The 16,927-nt window shown below is 48.8% G+C and overlaps 1 protein-coding gene across 1 annotated transcript in view; it reads right to left on the bottom strand.

Annotated features, from left to right (window-relative positions):
- Positions 1-8,100, bottom strand: part of LOC139052424 (uncharacterized) — a 30,146-nt gene extending 22,046 nt beyond the window's left edge. The window contains exons 1-2 of the mRNA XM_070529519.1: positions 7,815-8,100; positions 5,584-5,676 (exon numbers count right to left, since the gene is read on the bottom strand). Coding sequence (XP_070385620.1) covers positions 5,584-5,676; positions 7,815-8,100 — 379 coding nt within the window. The remainder of the gene's footprint in view (positions 1-5,583; positions 5,677-7,814) is intronic.
- Between the last annotated feature and the right edge of the window lie 8,827 nt (positions 8,101-16,927).

The following is a 16,927-nucleotide window of genomic DNA, read 5'->3' as shown; positions in this document are numbered from 1 at the left end:
CATTATGGTCGCAGGAGATTTTAACGCGCCCCACACCACATGGGGATACGCTATTTCCAGTGCGCGTGGTACATGTGTGCTGGACACATTTATGGACGCCCAATTCACTCTCCTTAATAATGTGTCAGTGCCTACTCGTCGGCGAGACCACCCTTGCGCGCCGCCACACTCACCGGACTTATCTTGGTGGCTAGGAAGGACGACCGTCTCGTGGTCATGTGAACCCGACTGCTGGGGTAGCGACCATCATCCGATTCACCTTGGCTTATCTTCGGGCGGAACAAGCCGCCTCCGCCGACTATGTCGAGTGGTGGACTGGGATCGATACAGGGTGGTATCAGAAAGCAATGTATCCAACTTCATGGTGGACCCGTCCCATAGACAAGAACGGCACCGAGAGCGGCGCTGCTGCGCCGGCGTTGAGAGCGCCGCATGCGGAGCAAAATTCTATTAGCCGGTGGTACCCCTCTCCCATCTCTCGTTCGCGCCGCCTTGATTGCCTCCTGCACTGCGCGTGTTTGGGCACGTTTCGCGCCGCGCGCGGTGTGTGCGCGTGGACATTTCCTTCGAAGGGCGGTGTACAGTCTCTCTCACATTTAGGGGAAAACTCGAAGCGCAGCAGCTCGCGCAGATGCTCGAGGGGCGGGATCTTGAACGGCGTCGTCTGCTACGGCGGCGCACGCTGGCCGCATTGTCGAGAAACGTTCTACTGTCAGGTGCAGGGCGCTGATCACATCGTTACTGCGTGAAAGGAGCCGGTATTCTTTGCTAAGCGTTGCGCGACGCCCACTGATACGCCTCGAATGTAAGTTCATCGCTGCATGGCAGTCATAGACGACGTACTGATTCCATACATTCTTGACGGCCCGTTTCTGGAAGGCGACTATATATTCTAACGCGATAGGACGCCGATCCACACTGCTCGTGCTGTGCAAGAACTGCTAGAAGAGCGCGCAGTCACTCTCTTGGAGCGGCCGCCTCAATCCCCGGGCGCCAACATCATTTCAAATGTCTGGGGCTCGTTGAAAGTATCGCTGGCGCAACATCCCCTCTATCAGTCGCCCGAGGATAGGCTTCGATCCACCATCGTCAGTGACTGAGACGTGCAGCGAATGAACACATCTCTGATCAAGTCATTCTACACTTCACTGCCTTCCAGGATGAGCGCTGTCATCGCTGCCGCTGTGGACATGACGAGATACTAACTGAAGTTCCGAGCGTGACGTGTCCAATTCCCCACCGGCGGGCAGGGTCTGTCTGGTGTAGCGAATGATTATCGAGAAAAATCACTTCCAGCTCATTGTCTGAACCTAAAACGTTCATTTAATCGTGTCCGTTTGTTTCACCGTGTTCGACTCCCATTGTTGAGTGCTTTGTTTTCCTTTCGAGTCAAACAAAGACTGAGCACGTTGCGCGCACATCTTGGTGCGTTTTGTCGCTGCTCATTACGGTAGCACACACAGTCAAGAAATATACGTGCACACGCTCAGTACTCCGGCCCTTCGAAAGAACAAATGAACCATGTTGTCAAAAGAAGTTTGTGGAACTCCATTAGCGCCAATGAAGGATCAGAGTGTGGCGACGCACAACGTTTAGTAAAGAATATCAGCTCAGTTCCCGCAGTACCGATGAAATCGGTGCACTGCCCCTGACAGTACCACGCTTCCCGAAAATGCGGCCAGCGCGCGCCGCCGTAGCAGACGACGCAGATCACGACACCGCCCCTCAAGCGTGTGCGCCTGCTCGAGCTGCTGCCGCAGCACGACTCCATTGCTTGCCGCATCGCGATGCAATACATTCCGAGTTTTCCCCTTAGTGTGAAACAAACTGCACACGCTATATTTGCCTTTAAGAAGATCGGTACGCTTGACGATTATTTTTATATGGCTACAATGCGGCGAAAGGGCAGCGTCTGCTTAACCATGTAAGGGACGCTGAGCAGGTAATTGGAAACGACATCGTATGTGCCGCCGGAAAAATCGTCAGCACATACGATGCGGCACATACATACGGCACCTACGAGCTAAAGTCATTTTTGCACAAACGAAACACGAGAAAGAAGACAGGACAAGCACTCGCTGAACTTAAAGTTTTTGTATGAATAAAAGGATTATGTACCGAGTAATTATTAATTTCACGTGGGTTAGATATAGAAACCGTCATACACTCAGGAGTGATCAATAAACGATCTCGCTTCGTTTGCCAGATGTTTACTTCGCTCGGCGCACCGCAGTAATCCATGTCTGTCGTCTGCTTCTTTCGTACCATTTTCTTGTGAATCGGCAGAATTTCACTGGTGGCATCAACCTTTTCATGTTTACATTGCTGTCGTGACAGTTAACAACACAATAATAATTTCCGGTCATCCGAAGAGGCGCCGTCGCAAACAAGAGACGTTACGCGCGCAGCGCGAACTGAACGCGGGCGCGACCGCGAAGGGAAGCGGCGACCGAAACCTACACCTTCTCGCGCGAGAAAGCCTTCTCGCGTGCAGCGCGCGCTCAGCCTGGCCTCCTCTGGCTCAGCGCGAGCGAAGGGAACCGGCGGAAGCAAACCCCCGGGGGATTGGAAACCGTGCCGCCAGGGGAGAAACGAGCGCTGGCGTCTCGGGCGAAACATGGCGTGCGCTCGTCTATTGTCTTAAGGCGGCATTGGTTGAGGCGACATGTACGTCGTGGGTTGATGAATCGCGAACCGCTCCTGATTTGCAACTTCTGCGTCTCTGGGCGTCACGCCGCCAAGCAGAACTTGCATCAGAACGTGACCCTGCGTCAAATAGCCTTCGCTTAGAGGCCCAACGCCTTACTGCAGTAGCTCGGCGCCATGAACACCGCTTAGAACGTGGCCGCTAGATGGACTGGTGCTCTTCTCTCGGACCTTCGTCGTCCAATGCCTCCATTTGGCGCACCTTCCGAGTAATGGAACATGGTCGGCGCCCTCCAGAGCCCGCAGCCTGCGCCCTGTTAGCATCGGGCCAGACACCAGCAGTATTCGCAGAAACTGTCGCCCACACCTTTTTCCGGCTTTGGACACAGCACCGCCTCCCTTCGTTGTTCAAAACTGCCTTCCCGCGGACGCAGGCACGCCACCTACGCTCTCTGACATCGAGGGTATACAAGCTCCTTTCACTATGGCGGAATTTTTAGCGGCAATCGACCTGTCGAAGCCATGCAAGGCACCAGGACCGGATGGCATACCGTATGAACTTTATAAAAACACGGAAGGCAAGGTTCGAAGTGCTGTTGGGGGCCATAAACGAAGCTTGGGCTACAGGAGTCATTCCCAATTCTTGGCGGCATGCAGAAATCGTCCCTATTCCCAAACCCGGAAGGAGGAGGAGGAATGAACGTTTATTGTAAGAAACAGCGAGAAAGTGTCCTTTTTTCGCCCTAGGTGGGCGGCTCTCTCAGTCCAGAAAGCCGTTGGCTAATGCTGCAGCCCGGGCCCGGTCCACCAGACTTCGCTGATCTTCCAGGCTCTGTGCCTTTAACATTGCCTCCCACGTTTCTTCGATCGCTTGTAGCGGTTCTGAGGCATCATCTTCACTGTTTTTCTCGCGGTGCGGGCACACCAACACCATGTGTGGGACCGTGTCTGGAACGTCACAATACCGGCATAGGTATGAGAATTTGGTGGGGTGCATTCGGTGCATGATAATTCCATGTACATACGTATTTGTTTGTAGTCTGCGGAGGGCGGTGGCTTCTTCCTTGCTTAATTTTGGGTGAGGTGGAGGATATTGTCTTCTTTCCAGTCGGTAATGTTGCAATATTACGGCGTAGTTGATGGGAATGTCCTCCACCCTCGTCGCTTTCCGGAGACCGTGCGGCAGGAAATCCCGGCTGGTATGCTCTCGGGCAGCAGCATGTGCTGCTTCGTTTCCTGCCAGGTGTTCGTGGCCTGGGGTCCATGCGACGTAGGTGTCGGGTAGTTCTTGCCGTCTTGTTATTTCTTTTAGAATCTTCACTGCTGCGGCAGAAATTCGGCCTTTTCGTAGGTTTCTACATGCCGTTTGCGAGTCGCTCAAGATGATTGCTGTATCTTTGCATGTGGCGATGCCGAGGACGATGGCCACTTCCTCCGCCGTTTCTGGATTTCTGGCCGGTATGGTGGCAGCGATTAGCTCCTTCCCTTGATTGTTGGTCACGGTAATTGCGTATGCTCTTCTACCTGGGTATTTTGCCGCATCTGTATATCTCGTGTTCGGGTTCTTTGAGTATTTCTTGCTCAGCGCTCTCACTCTTGCTTGTCTTCTGTCTTTGTGGTATGTTGCATGCATGTTGCGAGGTATTGGAGCGACTGAGATAGAGTCACGAAGAAGTGGCGGCAATCGGGCTTTCGCGTCTGAGTCTGCTATGAAGTTTTCGCTGTATGCGAGCTTGCGAAGTACTGCTCTGCCTGTTTGAGTCAGCTTAAGGCGTTCCAGCTGGCTGGCTCTGTGCGCTTCGCTCATTTCTTCCCAGGTGTTATGGAGGCCAAGTTTGAGGAGTGTCATGGTTGAGGTCGTACTGGGGAGTCCTAGTGCGCTCTTGATTGCTTTTCTGATGATGATGTTGAGTGTTTCAATTTCAGCTTTCTTGAGGAGTAGATACGGGGTGCCATATGTGATCCGGCTTATAAGGAGTGCTTGGATTAATTGGACGGTTTCTTGCTCTTTAAGTCCTCTTCTTTGGGTGGTTATACGCCGAATGAGATGGGTTACTTGTGTTAGGGTCTTTTGAAGCTTCGGAAGTGTAGCTGCCCCAGAACCGTCTTTATGTATTGTGAGGCCAAGGACGCGGAGGGAGCCAACTTGAGGGATATCGATTCCATTGAGACTGACGTTGGGATCTAGAGGGACGTAGCCTGGTGGTCTTCCCCGGGTCCTTGCCTTGAGTATAAGTAGCTCCGATTTTTCGGGGGCGCACTGGAGACCGCATTTTGAGAGGTACTGTTCTATCTGATCGATTGCCTCTTGGAGGGTAGTTTGCTGTTGGCCGGTTGTGGACGCTTTTGTCCATAACGTTATATCGTCGGCATATATTGCATGGCTTAAATCTTCGATGCCATCGAGTTGTTGTGGGAGCTTAATCAATGCGAGATTGAACAGCAAAGGTGAAATGACTGACCCTTGTGGAGTTCCTTTGTTGGGCATTTAGAACTTGTCGCTTCGGATGTTGCCTATACCCACCGTAGCCGTGCGATCTTTGAGAAAGTCGTGTACGTATTGGTAGGTCCGGATTCCGCAGTTTGTATCTTGGAGATTTTGGAGGATTGCTTCATGCTTCACATTATCGAAGGCTCCTTTTACGTCTATTGTCAAAATAGAGAACTTTTTGTGGCGTTCTAGGTGGTCCAAGAGGTCTTCCTTGAGCTGTAGTAGTATATCTTGTGCTGAGAGGAGCTGTCGGAAGCAAAACATTGTGTCGGGCATGAGTCCTGAGTCTTCGAGGTATGTGGTGAGGCGATCGTGAACCATGTGTTCGAGCAGCTTTCCAGCGCAGGAAGTAAGGGAGATGGGCCTTAGGTTGCTGATTTGTAGTGGCTTGTTGTGTTTTGGGATCATAATTACATTTGCGTGCTTCCATTCTGCTGGGAGCGCACCTTTTTCCCAGCAGTTATTCATGTAGTCGAGGAGTCCATTTAGGGCCTTGTCTGGGAGGTTTCGTAGGATCTTGTTGGTCACCTTGTCATTTCCTGGCGATGTGTTACGGGTCAATTTGGCGAGGGCGGCATGGAGTTCAGGAAGCGTGAAAGGGCTGTCGAGGGTGAGATTTGGTTCGCCTTTGTACGGTCGGGGATCGGTAACCTTGGGGGCATTGTCTCCGACAAGTTTACGCTTGATTTCTTCCAGGATTTGTTTGTCTGTTCCTGGATGGGAGTTAATGATTTTCTTGAGGTCATGTCTTTGCTGGGTCTTGGTTCTGGTGGTAGCTAGAAGGGCTCGCAGTATATGCCAGGTCTTCTTCGTGCTTAGTGTGCCTTGAAGTTGGTCGCACAGTTTATGCCAATTCTGCCTGTTGAGTTGATCTCCGTATTCTTCCGCTTGCTTTGTTATGTGAGCGATCCGTCTCTACAGTTTGCGGTTAAGTTTCCGCTTTTTCCACCGCCTCAGTAGTCCTCTCCTGGCATCCCAAAGATGTAGGAGGTGAAAGTCTACGGCCGGCGTGTCCATCGTGAGTTGGATGACTTTAGTGTGCTTCTCCGCCGTCTTGACCACTTCGGTGAGCCACTCTTCAATGTTTTCGATGTTTTCTTCTATGTCATGTTCTCGGAAGGCCTTCCAATCCGTCAGCTTTGCCGTTCCTGTTCTACTCGGCTTCTTATGGTGCAGGATTTCAAGCTGAAGGATGTGGTGGTCGCTGCCGAGATTTTCTTCCAGTCGGGTCCATTCCGCCTTGGATATTCCTACTGTAAAGGTGAGGTCGGGATTTGTATCCCTGGACACACTGTTGCCTATTCGAGTCGGTAGTTTAGGATCATTCCAGAGGGTGAGGTGATTTTGTTTCGCCGAATCGTGCACTCGCGCTCCTTTCTTGGTTGTGTGCTGGTAACCCCATGCTGTGTGGGGGGCATTAAAATCCCCCATTATTACGAGTTTATGTCCTTTAGATAGTTTTAACGCGATAGCGTTAAGGAGCTCGTGTCGCAGAAAAGCCGGTGTCGTCGGCGTCGGGTGTCGGCGTTTGCGGCGTTGACCGTGAGCGATAAATCACGGCAGGCGCTTCATAAATAAAAAGCAACTTCCAAGATTGGCCCGGTGGGAATCGAACCAGGGTCTCCGGAGTGTGAGGCGGAGACGCTACCACTCAGCCACGAGTTCGATGCTTCCAAGCGGTGCAAACGCGCCTCTAGTGAATGCGGTGTTGCCTTCGAAACGAGCCGTGGAAAGTTATACTGCGGTGTATATCGGTAATTATGAACATGTAACGTACAGAAGTCACAATTACACGAGTTGCGAAGTGCGTTTCCGCTGCATTTCTTCTGCGCTTTCCGCACACGCAGAGCCATCTTGCGGCAAACACAGAAGACCCCCTCCTCTCAATGTACGGCGCTGCCCCGACAGGAGGCGCGCCGCGCGCGCATTGGGACCGCTGCCAGGCGCGTCGCGGGACTCCCTCTCCCGTGACGACGCTTCGCCGTGCTCCCGGTTTAGCTTACTATCTATCTCTCTGCCCGTGCCGATCACGACGTTTGGCTGGCGTAGATCATTTCCCCTCCGAGACACCGAGTTCTTTGGCTCGTTCCGTTCGCTCAGGCGCACGTTTCGTTGCCGCGCCGAACGCTGCGTTGCTCGACGCTCACCGCGTGATAGGTGGGCGCTAAGTCCGATGCGGGGCGCATCGTAAGTGATCGCTGTGCCGTAGCGCATTGTCTTATACCCCTTGGCGGGTCGACGGGAACGCTGTCGCGTCCCACTCTTGAAGGCGAAGCTTAAGCGTCCTCCAAATTTTTCTGGCTTGCGTAATGATGTTTACAAAGTCGGATAACGGATCCCTGGGTGGGCTATATAAGCATAGTACGATTAGTCTTTGGTGTGTCTTCTTCTCAGGTAGCATTTCCACTAGGGTGTGTTCCACGGTTGTTCCCTGAATTGCGTGATCCTGCGTGGTGAGATTTTTCTTCGTCAGGATGGCTGTTCTCTGAGATCCGGTGTGTGTATCATATCCCTGTATGCGCAGATTGGTGTAATAAGTTTCTTGGATAGCGATGATATATGGTTGTTCCACTTTGGTCAGTTCTTGGAGGTTTGTTCTTTTGGTTCGAATAGAGCGACAGTTCCATTGCCACAGCTTCATTGGGATTTGTGGTAATCTCTTCTTAGTATTACTCGCCATCTTGTTCGATATCGTTCTCTTCGCCCCGGGCCATGGATTCCGGTCTGGCTGCATTGTGGAGGTCTTTACGTGCTTTCTTGCGAGCCGTGTCGGTGTTGTTGAGTAGCTTTTCTACTGTGGCTTTCGTTACGTGGTTCTGCTTGGCATAGGACATGAAGTTGCTGAGGTCTTGGAGGGTAGCATGGATAGGGGCCAGCTGAGTGGTGATGTGTTCCAGGAGCTGTTGTGTTATCTCCTTGGCAAAAGTGACCATGGCCTCCTGTATCTGCTTCCTTACCTCCATTGTTACGATTTCCTTGATTCTTTCTTCCGTAAAGGGCGGTGGGATGTTTGGCATTCCTTGAGGTTTCGAGGCTTGATTGGCGGTGTTTTGTTCTTTGCACCTTTGTATGAGCTTGTCAATGAGGACTTGCTGATTTTGGAGTTGTGCTCGCAGGTCTCGTTCGGTTTCCGTGGGTTCTTGTGCTCGTGTGTTTCCTCCTGCAGCGTCTGCATACGTGACTCGCTTTTGTGGGTTGCGTGTACGGGATCCAGATCGTGATCTTGACCGGGGTCCATCGTTTGCTTGACCACTTGATGATTTGGAGTCACTTCTGGATCTGCGTGGACTCCGTAGTGAGGTACTGCTCGATTCGGATAGTGCCGGAAAGTCTGAGTCTGAATTTGAGTTCCATCTGCGTTGCTGCTCTTGGATCTTGTTTTCCCATTGCAGTCTGATCTTGTACGGTGGTGGATTTGGCTTCAATTTATGTCGGCACCCCTTCCCTGCTGTCTCATGGGGTTGTTGACAGATTTTACAGCTGGGTGGGCAGTTATGTTCTTCCGGTTGATTTTCCATCCCGCACATGTAGCAGAAGTTTATAAGTGGTTTCGGGCAGATATCCTGCCGGTGCCCTAGTTCTCCGCAGGTTCTGCAGTACTGCACAGATTTCCTGTATGGTTTGCAGCGGTAGTCACAGCATTTATATATGATGTTGTATGGGACGTGCGGTCCGTCGAAGTAGATGAGTGCTGTTGACGATCTTCCCAGCATGCGTGCTGCGAGAACCGTGTATCTTGCGGATACTCGTAGCCCTTGTAGTAGTTCGCTCGTGCCTGGCGGGATGTTGTAGATTACGCCTTTGCTGATGCCCTCTGGGGTCCTGACATGTGCTTTGACTTCGTAAATGGACCCTCCAAGCTGGATGCTGGTGATCTTGAGGAGCATGTCGTACGCTATGTCTTTGTTTGGTGTACTTGCGATGATTATATTCTCGGCATGTTGCACTTGAATCCGGATGTTGTCGTAGAAGTCTTTCTGGGACAACTTGCTAGCTCGGCCGATGGCATGTGTCACTGCCACCAATGTCCATTTGGAGAGTTGTAATCCCGCCTTAGGTCTGTAGATTATCTTCGTGTCGTCCACTGGCACAGGCGGAAGTCTCGGTTTTCTATTATGTGGCATGTTTCCCGCAATAGGTGTTGTTGCTCCGGCTTGCTGCGTTCGTAGTTGGTCTGCTTCCTCGGCTGTGGGTTTCGTATGCACCTGCGTCTTCTTGCTTCTCCTCTCCCATGTGTGCCATTTTTCGTGGATGTTTATCGCCTTTCCGCTGTTCACGTCATACGTCCACCCCGCTTCCAGTTGTTGCTGCCCTTCTATCGTCTCCACCTGCATTTCAATGCTGTTGTTTTCCTGGCTCAGTTCTCGTGCACTTGCTGCGTCGGATGCGTCAGTCATTGGTACACAGCAGCAGCGCCGAGTCGCTCTCGAAGAGAGCGAGCGGCGGCTCACGAGTGCTCACGAGCCACGGGATACGCTCCGCGGGTCACGGGTCACGCGCGTTCGGCTGGCCGCTTGCCCTTGTAGGGTTAGCTCCGTTGGCGTGGCGTGAAACCTTCGAACGGCAAAAAATGACGAGAATTCCACGTACCGCTCATAAACTCGATATCCTCCGGTACCGCTTCCCGTGCCGCTTCCGTCGATGCCACAGTGTCGATGAATAAAAGCAGGTGTCCGGAAAATTGCCTAAAAATGCAGGAGCCCATGCGAAGTGCGTCAGCACTGCTTGGCCCCCTAGCGGGCTTTTTCCAAACCCGGAAAACCCCAAGATACTATCGCTCATATGCGCCCAATAGCACTAACCTCAACGTTAGGCAAGCTGATAGAGCGTATGCTCGCGACACGTATTACATGGTGGCTCGAGCGGTACTCATGGTATCATCCTGGCCAAATCGGGTTCCGTGCTCATCTAGGCGCAGAGGATGGCCTTGCGTACCTATCTTCTATGGTTCTCATCGGAGGCCGCTCCCGAAGAATTCGCACGATTCTGGCAATGGATATTTTTTTTATTCACATACCCTAAAGGCCCTTTACAGGCATTACATAGGGGGTTAAAAAGTACAATAATGTGATCATATTGCGTAAGACAATGAACAAATAGAAAAGCATAAACAAACATGCGCTCAGGAAAACAGGGAACATAAAAAAGCAAGTGTTTGAGAAATTGCACACATGTAGACCACAATGCTCAAGACAATGAAAAAAAAATACACTTCTGATAATCTATTAAGGACCAGCACAGAATAAGCACTTCAGTTTGTTTACAAATGCGTCGTAATTATTTTCGGAAACGATTTCTGCAGGTAGTTTATTCCAATGATAAATGGCAAGGAACAATGGTGAATGACGCATAAGTTTGGTGTAAGCTATCTTGGGTTGTACTTTGAGGCAGTAGTCTAATCGGGGGAAAATGCGATGTGCTGCTTTGATATGAGATTCTGTGAAGGTTGAAGGATTGTGATAAAGCTTGTGAAAGTGACATAGCAGGGTGACAAGTCTTCGCTTTTCAAGTGAGCTTAAATTTAGAGATGACTTAATATCTGTGATGCTGGAGTAGCGAGCGTATGTCCTTGTGATAAACCTAGAAGCCTTATTCTGAAGCGATTCCAGTTTATCGGCAAGATAAGCTTGATGCGGGTTCCAGATGAAACTGGCATATTCTAGTTGAGATCTGACTAAAGTTGTGTAAGCTAAGAGTTTGGTTGCCTGATTTGCAAAGTACAAGTTACGCCTAATGAAACCGAGGGTTTTGGATGCTTTGGTGGTTATATATTCAATGTGTTTGTGCCATGTCAAATCAGAAGTAATGTGGACACCTAGGTATTTGATTGCAGGAACTTTTTCAATGGCCACGTTACCGATAGAATAAAAGATGGGTTCCGTGACTCTAGCCGTCGTAAATGTTACAAGTTTAGTTTTTGAAACGTTTATTTCCATATGCCATTGTTCGCACCACTTAGCGATTTTGTCAAGATCTGATTGCAAAGCATTAGTATCATGAGGGTCAGTAATCTTTCTGTAAATAACACAGTCGTCCGCAAATAGTCTAATTGTAGAAGTGAGGTTGCTGCTTATGTCATTAATGTAAATAAGGAAGAGGATCGGCCCGAGCACCGAACCTTGAGGCACACCAGACTTTACATGGGTTAGTGCGGAGCAAAATTCATTCGCAGACATGAACTGCTGTCTGTTAGTTAAAAAGTTAACTATCCAGTTCAACACGTTGTTGTTTATGTTTAGATTTCCAAGTTTAAATATAAGACGATTGTGAGCAACTTCGTCGAACGCTTTGGCAAAGTCGATGAATACGGCATCAATTCTCATTAAAAGGTGTATAGCGTCGTGCAGGTCGGCCACGAGTTCAAATAACTGTGACTCGCAGGAACGGCCACTCAAGAATCCGTGCTGGTTTCCAAAAAAAAAGTTCTGCTGACTGAGGTACTTCATTATTGCTGATGATATGATGTGTTCCAGAATTTTGCAAGGTATACTCGTTAATGAGATGGGCCTGTAATTTGAAAGGACAGAAGAATCTCCAGATTTAAATATAGGTATAATGCTTGCGATTTTCCAAGCGTCAGGCACAATTCCTGTATCAATGGATTGCTGAAAAATTGGGACGAGTATGCGAGCTATCACTGGTTTCATTAACTTGAGCAATCTTGAACAAATGTCATCGGGTCCGGGGGCTGAATTACTCGGTAAACGATCAATAGCTTGCTCAATGCCTTCCTGCGTGATTAGGATGTCATTCATGTCCGCGTTTATACTAATAGCATTAGAACTTGTGGGAAGCGGCGTTTCGTTAGTAAACACGGAACTAAAAAATAGGTTCAATCCCGTGGCAACCTCAGATGGCTCAATAAAATCACCGTCTTTTACTATTGTTATCAGACTAGATGAAGGAGGCTTGGGATTGATTACATTCCAAAACTTTTGAGTATTGGTTTTAAGCAAAGTTGATATGTCATGATTAAAAAATTTATCTTTGGCTCTCTCAATTTCTGCTTGGCATATTCTCGACTGCGCATGGTAGTTATTCCAATCGCCCTCAGATTCCGAACGTTTTGCTTTAGTATTTAGTATTCGTAAAGCATACGACCATGTGAGTCACGAAGCAATTGCCGGAATTCTCCATTGGCTTCAACTCCCTAGCCGTGTCTGCACATTTGTCGAAGCCTTCCTGTGCGCTCGCACCTTCTCCATTCGCCTGGCTGGCCAAGCAGTAGGTCAGTTAGTCGCACATCGGGGTGTCCCACAAGGATCTGTGCTCGCACCAGTCCTTTTCAATATTGCTCTCCTTCCACTATCCTGGAAGCTAGCCACGATACATAACGCACAGTACATAATGTACGCAGATGACATCACTGTCTGGTCAGTTGATCCTGAAATCTGCCACCAAGAACAAGCGCTCCAAGAGGCCCTAAACATGACGCACAACTGGTGTGCTCAGATAGGCCTTGACATTTCCAAGGACAATACGACGTACATGTCAGTAGCGAACAAGTATGGGCGCCGTCTACTGGCACTCCGGCCTCTTCAGTTAACTCTAGATCAGCAACCATCACACGAGGCTTCAATTCTCCGTGTACTCGGCCTTGAAATGGATTCCTCCGGATCTGTGGGACCATGGGTCAAGAATGCAAAGCAACAGGCCGCAGAAACGATACAGTTGATACGTCGGATTGCGAAGAAATCTGGCTGAGCGAGCACCAACATGGCTCGCCTTCTGATCCGTTCTGTGTTGCAACCACGACTCGTCTACAGAGCCCAGTTTCATCATCTCACGAAGGCACAATGGGCTCGCCTTGAGGCCATTAATAATGAAGCTATGCGGGCTATAACGGGACTACTACGTCTCACTCCGTTGCCAACTGAACAGGCTGAGTCCCAACTCAACACTATTGACGAACTCGTACACCAACGTCGATGCGCGCGCGCCCTAAAGCCATCATATTTCGGCTCGGCTGCTTCACTGGCCCGGTACATGGGGCACGAAATAGACAATCCAGCATCTACGAGACCCGATGTAGCTCCGTGGGAAAGGGTACAATTAAGCGACAATAAGCCTCTTGGTCGTCTGTATAGCCCGGTTCCTCGTCAGGCGAATGCCCATGTTTCCCGCCTTCATCGCGCCGATGACCACCAAGACGATACGACTCTTGTAGCATACACTGATGCCAGTGTTAATGGCACCATGATTCACACAGCTCTCGTGTGTCCATTGATACCAGAGGCAGGCCAAACGTGCTCGTATGTTGCCGATCCTGCACCACCGGCCTACCTTGCCGAGCTTGCTGCCATACGAGACGGCTTGGCCGCGTTGCTACCTACTGTTCAAGATGCTCGATACTCTCAACTCATTATTCGCACAGACTCGACTCAAGCCATCCACGACATACGTAGGGTATCTCGGTCCACCCTATTGTCAGATAGCATTCACCGTCTTGCTGCCACTACGAATATCTTCATACGCGTCCAGTGGGTGCCTCGAGCCGCCCTGCCGGGTCTCCTTGAAGCAGATATGGCAACCCACCCACAGATTACAACATACCCACTTCTACATTTTCCTGAAGACGCCTGTGGACGACTGATCCGGGAAAAGGAAAACCTCCGACGTACCACACGAGCTCTCATACCTCCGTGTGGGTCAGACCTCCCTGGCGGGTTAACCCGCCGAGAGGAGGTTACGTTAAGGGGGCTACGTGTCGGGGTTCGCGCTCACCCCGTCTGTGACCGCTCTCTGGCCACAACAATACCATGGTCCTTACGGCTCATCGTGCCCATTTTGCAACACAGGAATCCAAAACGTGACAGTGACACACCTATTATGGACGTGCCCAGGGCTTCATCTAAGCCGTCTCCGCCATCTCCGGGCAACAGGCCTTCGGCCTGGCCGCCCACCCGACCTTGAACGTTGGATTCATGGACCCCATCATCGTTCACTCCTAGATTTTCTTCACGAGTCGAATCTGTTCGTGTATTTCTAACATCTTTCGTATTATGCCTAAGGGCATGCTTTCGAATTAAAAAAAAAAGGGCCCCCAACATTGCACAGCGGCGCCGACATACAGAAAATTCAAGAGCGAACCACTTTCCAATTACTGGTATTTATCAAACCAGCATATCATGGTTCAGTGTAGCCTGTAGTCCAGGGGCCAGTTCCACCACGGGTACTGTGTCGCAGCTCATATTTCATGTCAGCATTAATGGTCACAAAATCACAGTATTTTTTTTAAAGATCTTATCGTCAGACAGCTAAAATACATCCAGCGAAACCCTCACCTTATTATTTCAGTACTTTTCGTTCTAACGTACATATCCATGCGGATCCATATGCTACAATTGAAAATGTACCCAATGCTTTCCTCCAGGAAGCTGGTTTTATTCCTTATGATGCCAGGAAACCGAGCCTGGTGCCACCAACGCTCAGAAACCTAATCGGGAGCGCGCACAATGTTCTCGCACACCTTGTGGGATGTACCGTAGCGCTGAGGTGCTTCTTGTATAATGTATGAGAATCGGTTGTAAAGGCAGACGTTTAAAGTTGGGCCACGTGCTTAAGCTCATGAAGTTGATTTGTGCCAAGATAACCTGTCCAAGCTTTCACACTTACTTTACAAGAAGCCTACAGCACCATCAATATGCCGGCTGCTTTTAACTGCACGAAACTATTGAAACGATACAAAAAATGCTAACATCATTTTATCATTCGAGTGTTCAGATTGGTAACCTCTAGATGCGGAGTAAGTTGAGAAGTTGTTTGCGTAATTAACAATGCTACGTTAATTAAATTTTCAGTAATGGTTCTTACGCGGCTAAAGAAAATAAGCAGTTTGGAGCCCGTCCTCGAGATTATGCAGCCAAGCGAAAAACATTCGACTAAACATGCTTCTGTAAGAGCCATGCGAGCAAAACTTTTTCCAAGTAAACACTATTAGAAGACGTAACTGCCGCAGAAAAAAAAAACATCCGTAATATCTCAGAAAGAACAGCATTTCACGACGGGACACAAAGGAGGAACCACACACAAACTGCGCTAACATTAGGCGCTATTCTTTATGTGATAATGAAGCATTTAGCCCATCAGTCATTCCTTCCAAACCTGTAAAGTCAACCTGACCACATCTAGCGTTTTGTGATGCTGTCATCAATTATTTGGCCCAGTGAACATGTTCCCCATGGCCACATAGTCGCGTTCCATTTTTATTCATGCTGCTTTCTCGAAGGCGAGCATTTTAAAGTTTTAGTGTCAATACGGCAGTGAACGTGTGCCGCCGAAAGTTTACTTGGTCGCAGAAGCGATGCATGACGGAATGATAGTGCAGATTTAGCGCGTCGCTGGGATCAATACAATGCGCTGCCGCCGAGGGAAGGAAGATAACAAAACAGCTTGGTAGCTGCTCACGGAGCCGTGCCGATGGTCGGCTGAGGCGTTTTTTTTCTTTTGTTCTTTTATTCCTTTTTTTTACATCGAACTTGTTAAGAGTAAGCTTTAACTCGGGCCCAACTTCGACGCGGCCTATTCAAATAGATGTAAAACGCCAAAACGCTTTTCTGAGATAACCCCTGGGCCGATTTTAATGAAATTTGCTGGATTCGGGGGAGAAAGGTGAATTCTCGTGACTATTGGAAGCGGAATTTTCATTTATGGCTTGAATTTTGGAAAAATATTTTCGAAAATTCGAAACTGCGAAATATACAGAAGCACAAAATTTAAAAATTAATAACTCCGCATGAAGAACTGATATCGCGGTTCTGTAAACAGCATCGTTTAGACAATTCAATGCAGACAAATCAAATTTGCCGATTTATATCTTACGTGAAGTCGTTACGTTGTGAACAAGGGTTGTGCAGAAGCTGTATTTCCACATTACTAAACTTTTTTTAGATTCATGCGTAATATATCAATTTTTTTCCGCTTTAGATGTGCTGTAAGATGCAATGTACAGAATTCTGATATCAGTTTTCATTGCCGAAAGACAGAGAGTTAAACTGATGGTTTCGTTTTCGGAAATTTGCGATTTTTGTCAATTTTGAATAAACAAATTTTGAAGTTAAGGTTCATTTTCTTTCAAAGATGAAAGAGGGAACTGCGACAAAAGGCGGTAAAGCCTGACGAGGTCACAGTTCCCCAAAACAGTCGATACAGCAGTGAGCAAGACAGAAATATTAACATAGTATGATAGTGAACAAAATACATTGCATCAAAACAACATTGCATCAAATACATTGCATCACATTATGATAGTGAACAAAATGCATTTCATCAAACGACAATATTACCGTGAAAAATATTACTTTTGATACAATGACAGTGCACCATGAATCAAAAGGCAGTGTGTACCTGTCTTTGCCTAGCAAATGTTATCGCACAGCGCGGGACGCGCCTGCATTTATCCGAAGTTTCTGGAAAGTTATCGATGCTTCTATCCGCTGTCTGTTGTCACCGAACCTTGTGTTATCTGATATCATCGCTTGACGCGAATGATGTAGATCTTTCTGGAAGGCACGCGGGTCCGAATGTTTAGACTGGAACATTCGACGACTTCTGTATAAAAGCCGACGCCATAGAGAAAGGGATTGAACAAGAGCGGACACTCGGCGAAAATTGAAAACAGGAAACACGTCACGCTATACTTTTAACATCGACGAATTGGGGTCGCGAGCATCGAGAAAAAGAAGAATGTGAAATGAGATTAACAGAAATTGTTTAATTTTTTTTATTCTTTCCCGGAAAAATTAAAAATATCTGCGTATAAATTAAGTTAAACTTTGCGGCTTACTTCCG

This window comes from Dermacentor albipictus, unplaced genomic scaffold, assembly GCF_038994185.2.
Source record: "Dermacentor albipictus isolate Rhodes 1998 colony unplaced genomic scaffold, USDA_Dalb.pri_finalv2 scaffold_22, whole genome shotgun sequence".
Lineage (NCBI taxonomy): Eukaryota > Metazoa > Arthropoda > Arachnida > Ixodida > Ixodidae > Dermacentor > Dermacentor albipictus.
This window is presented reverse-complemented; position numbering and strand designations above follow the sequence as displayed.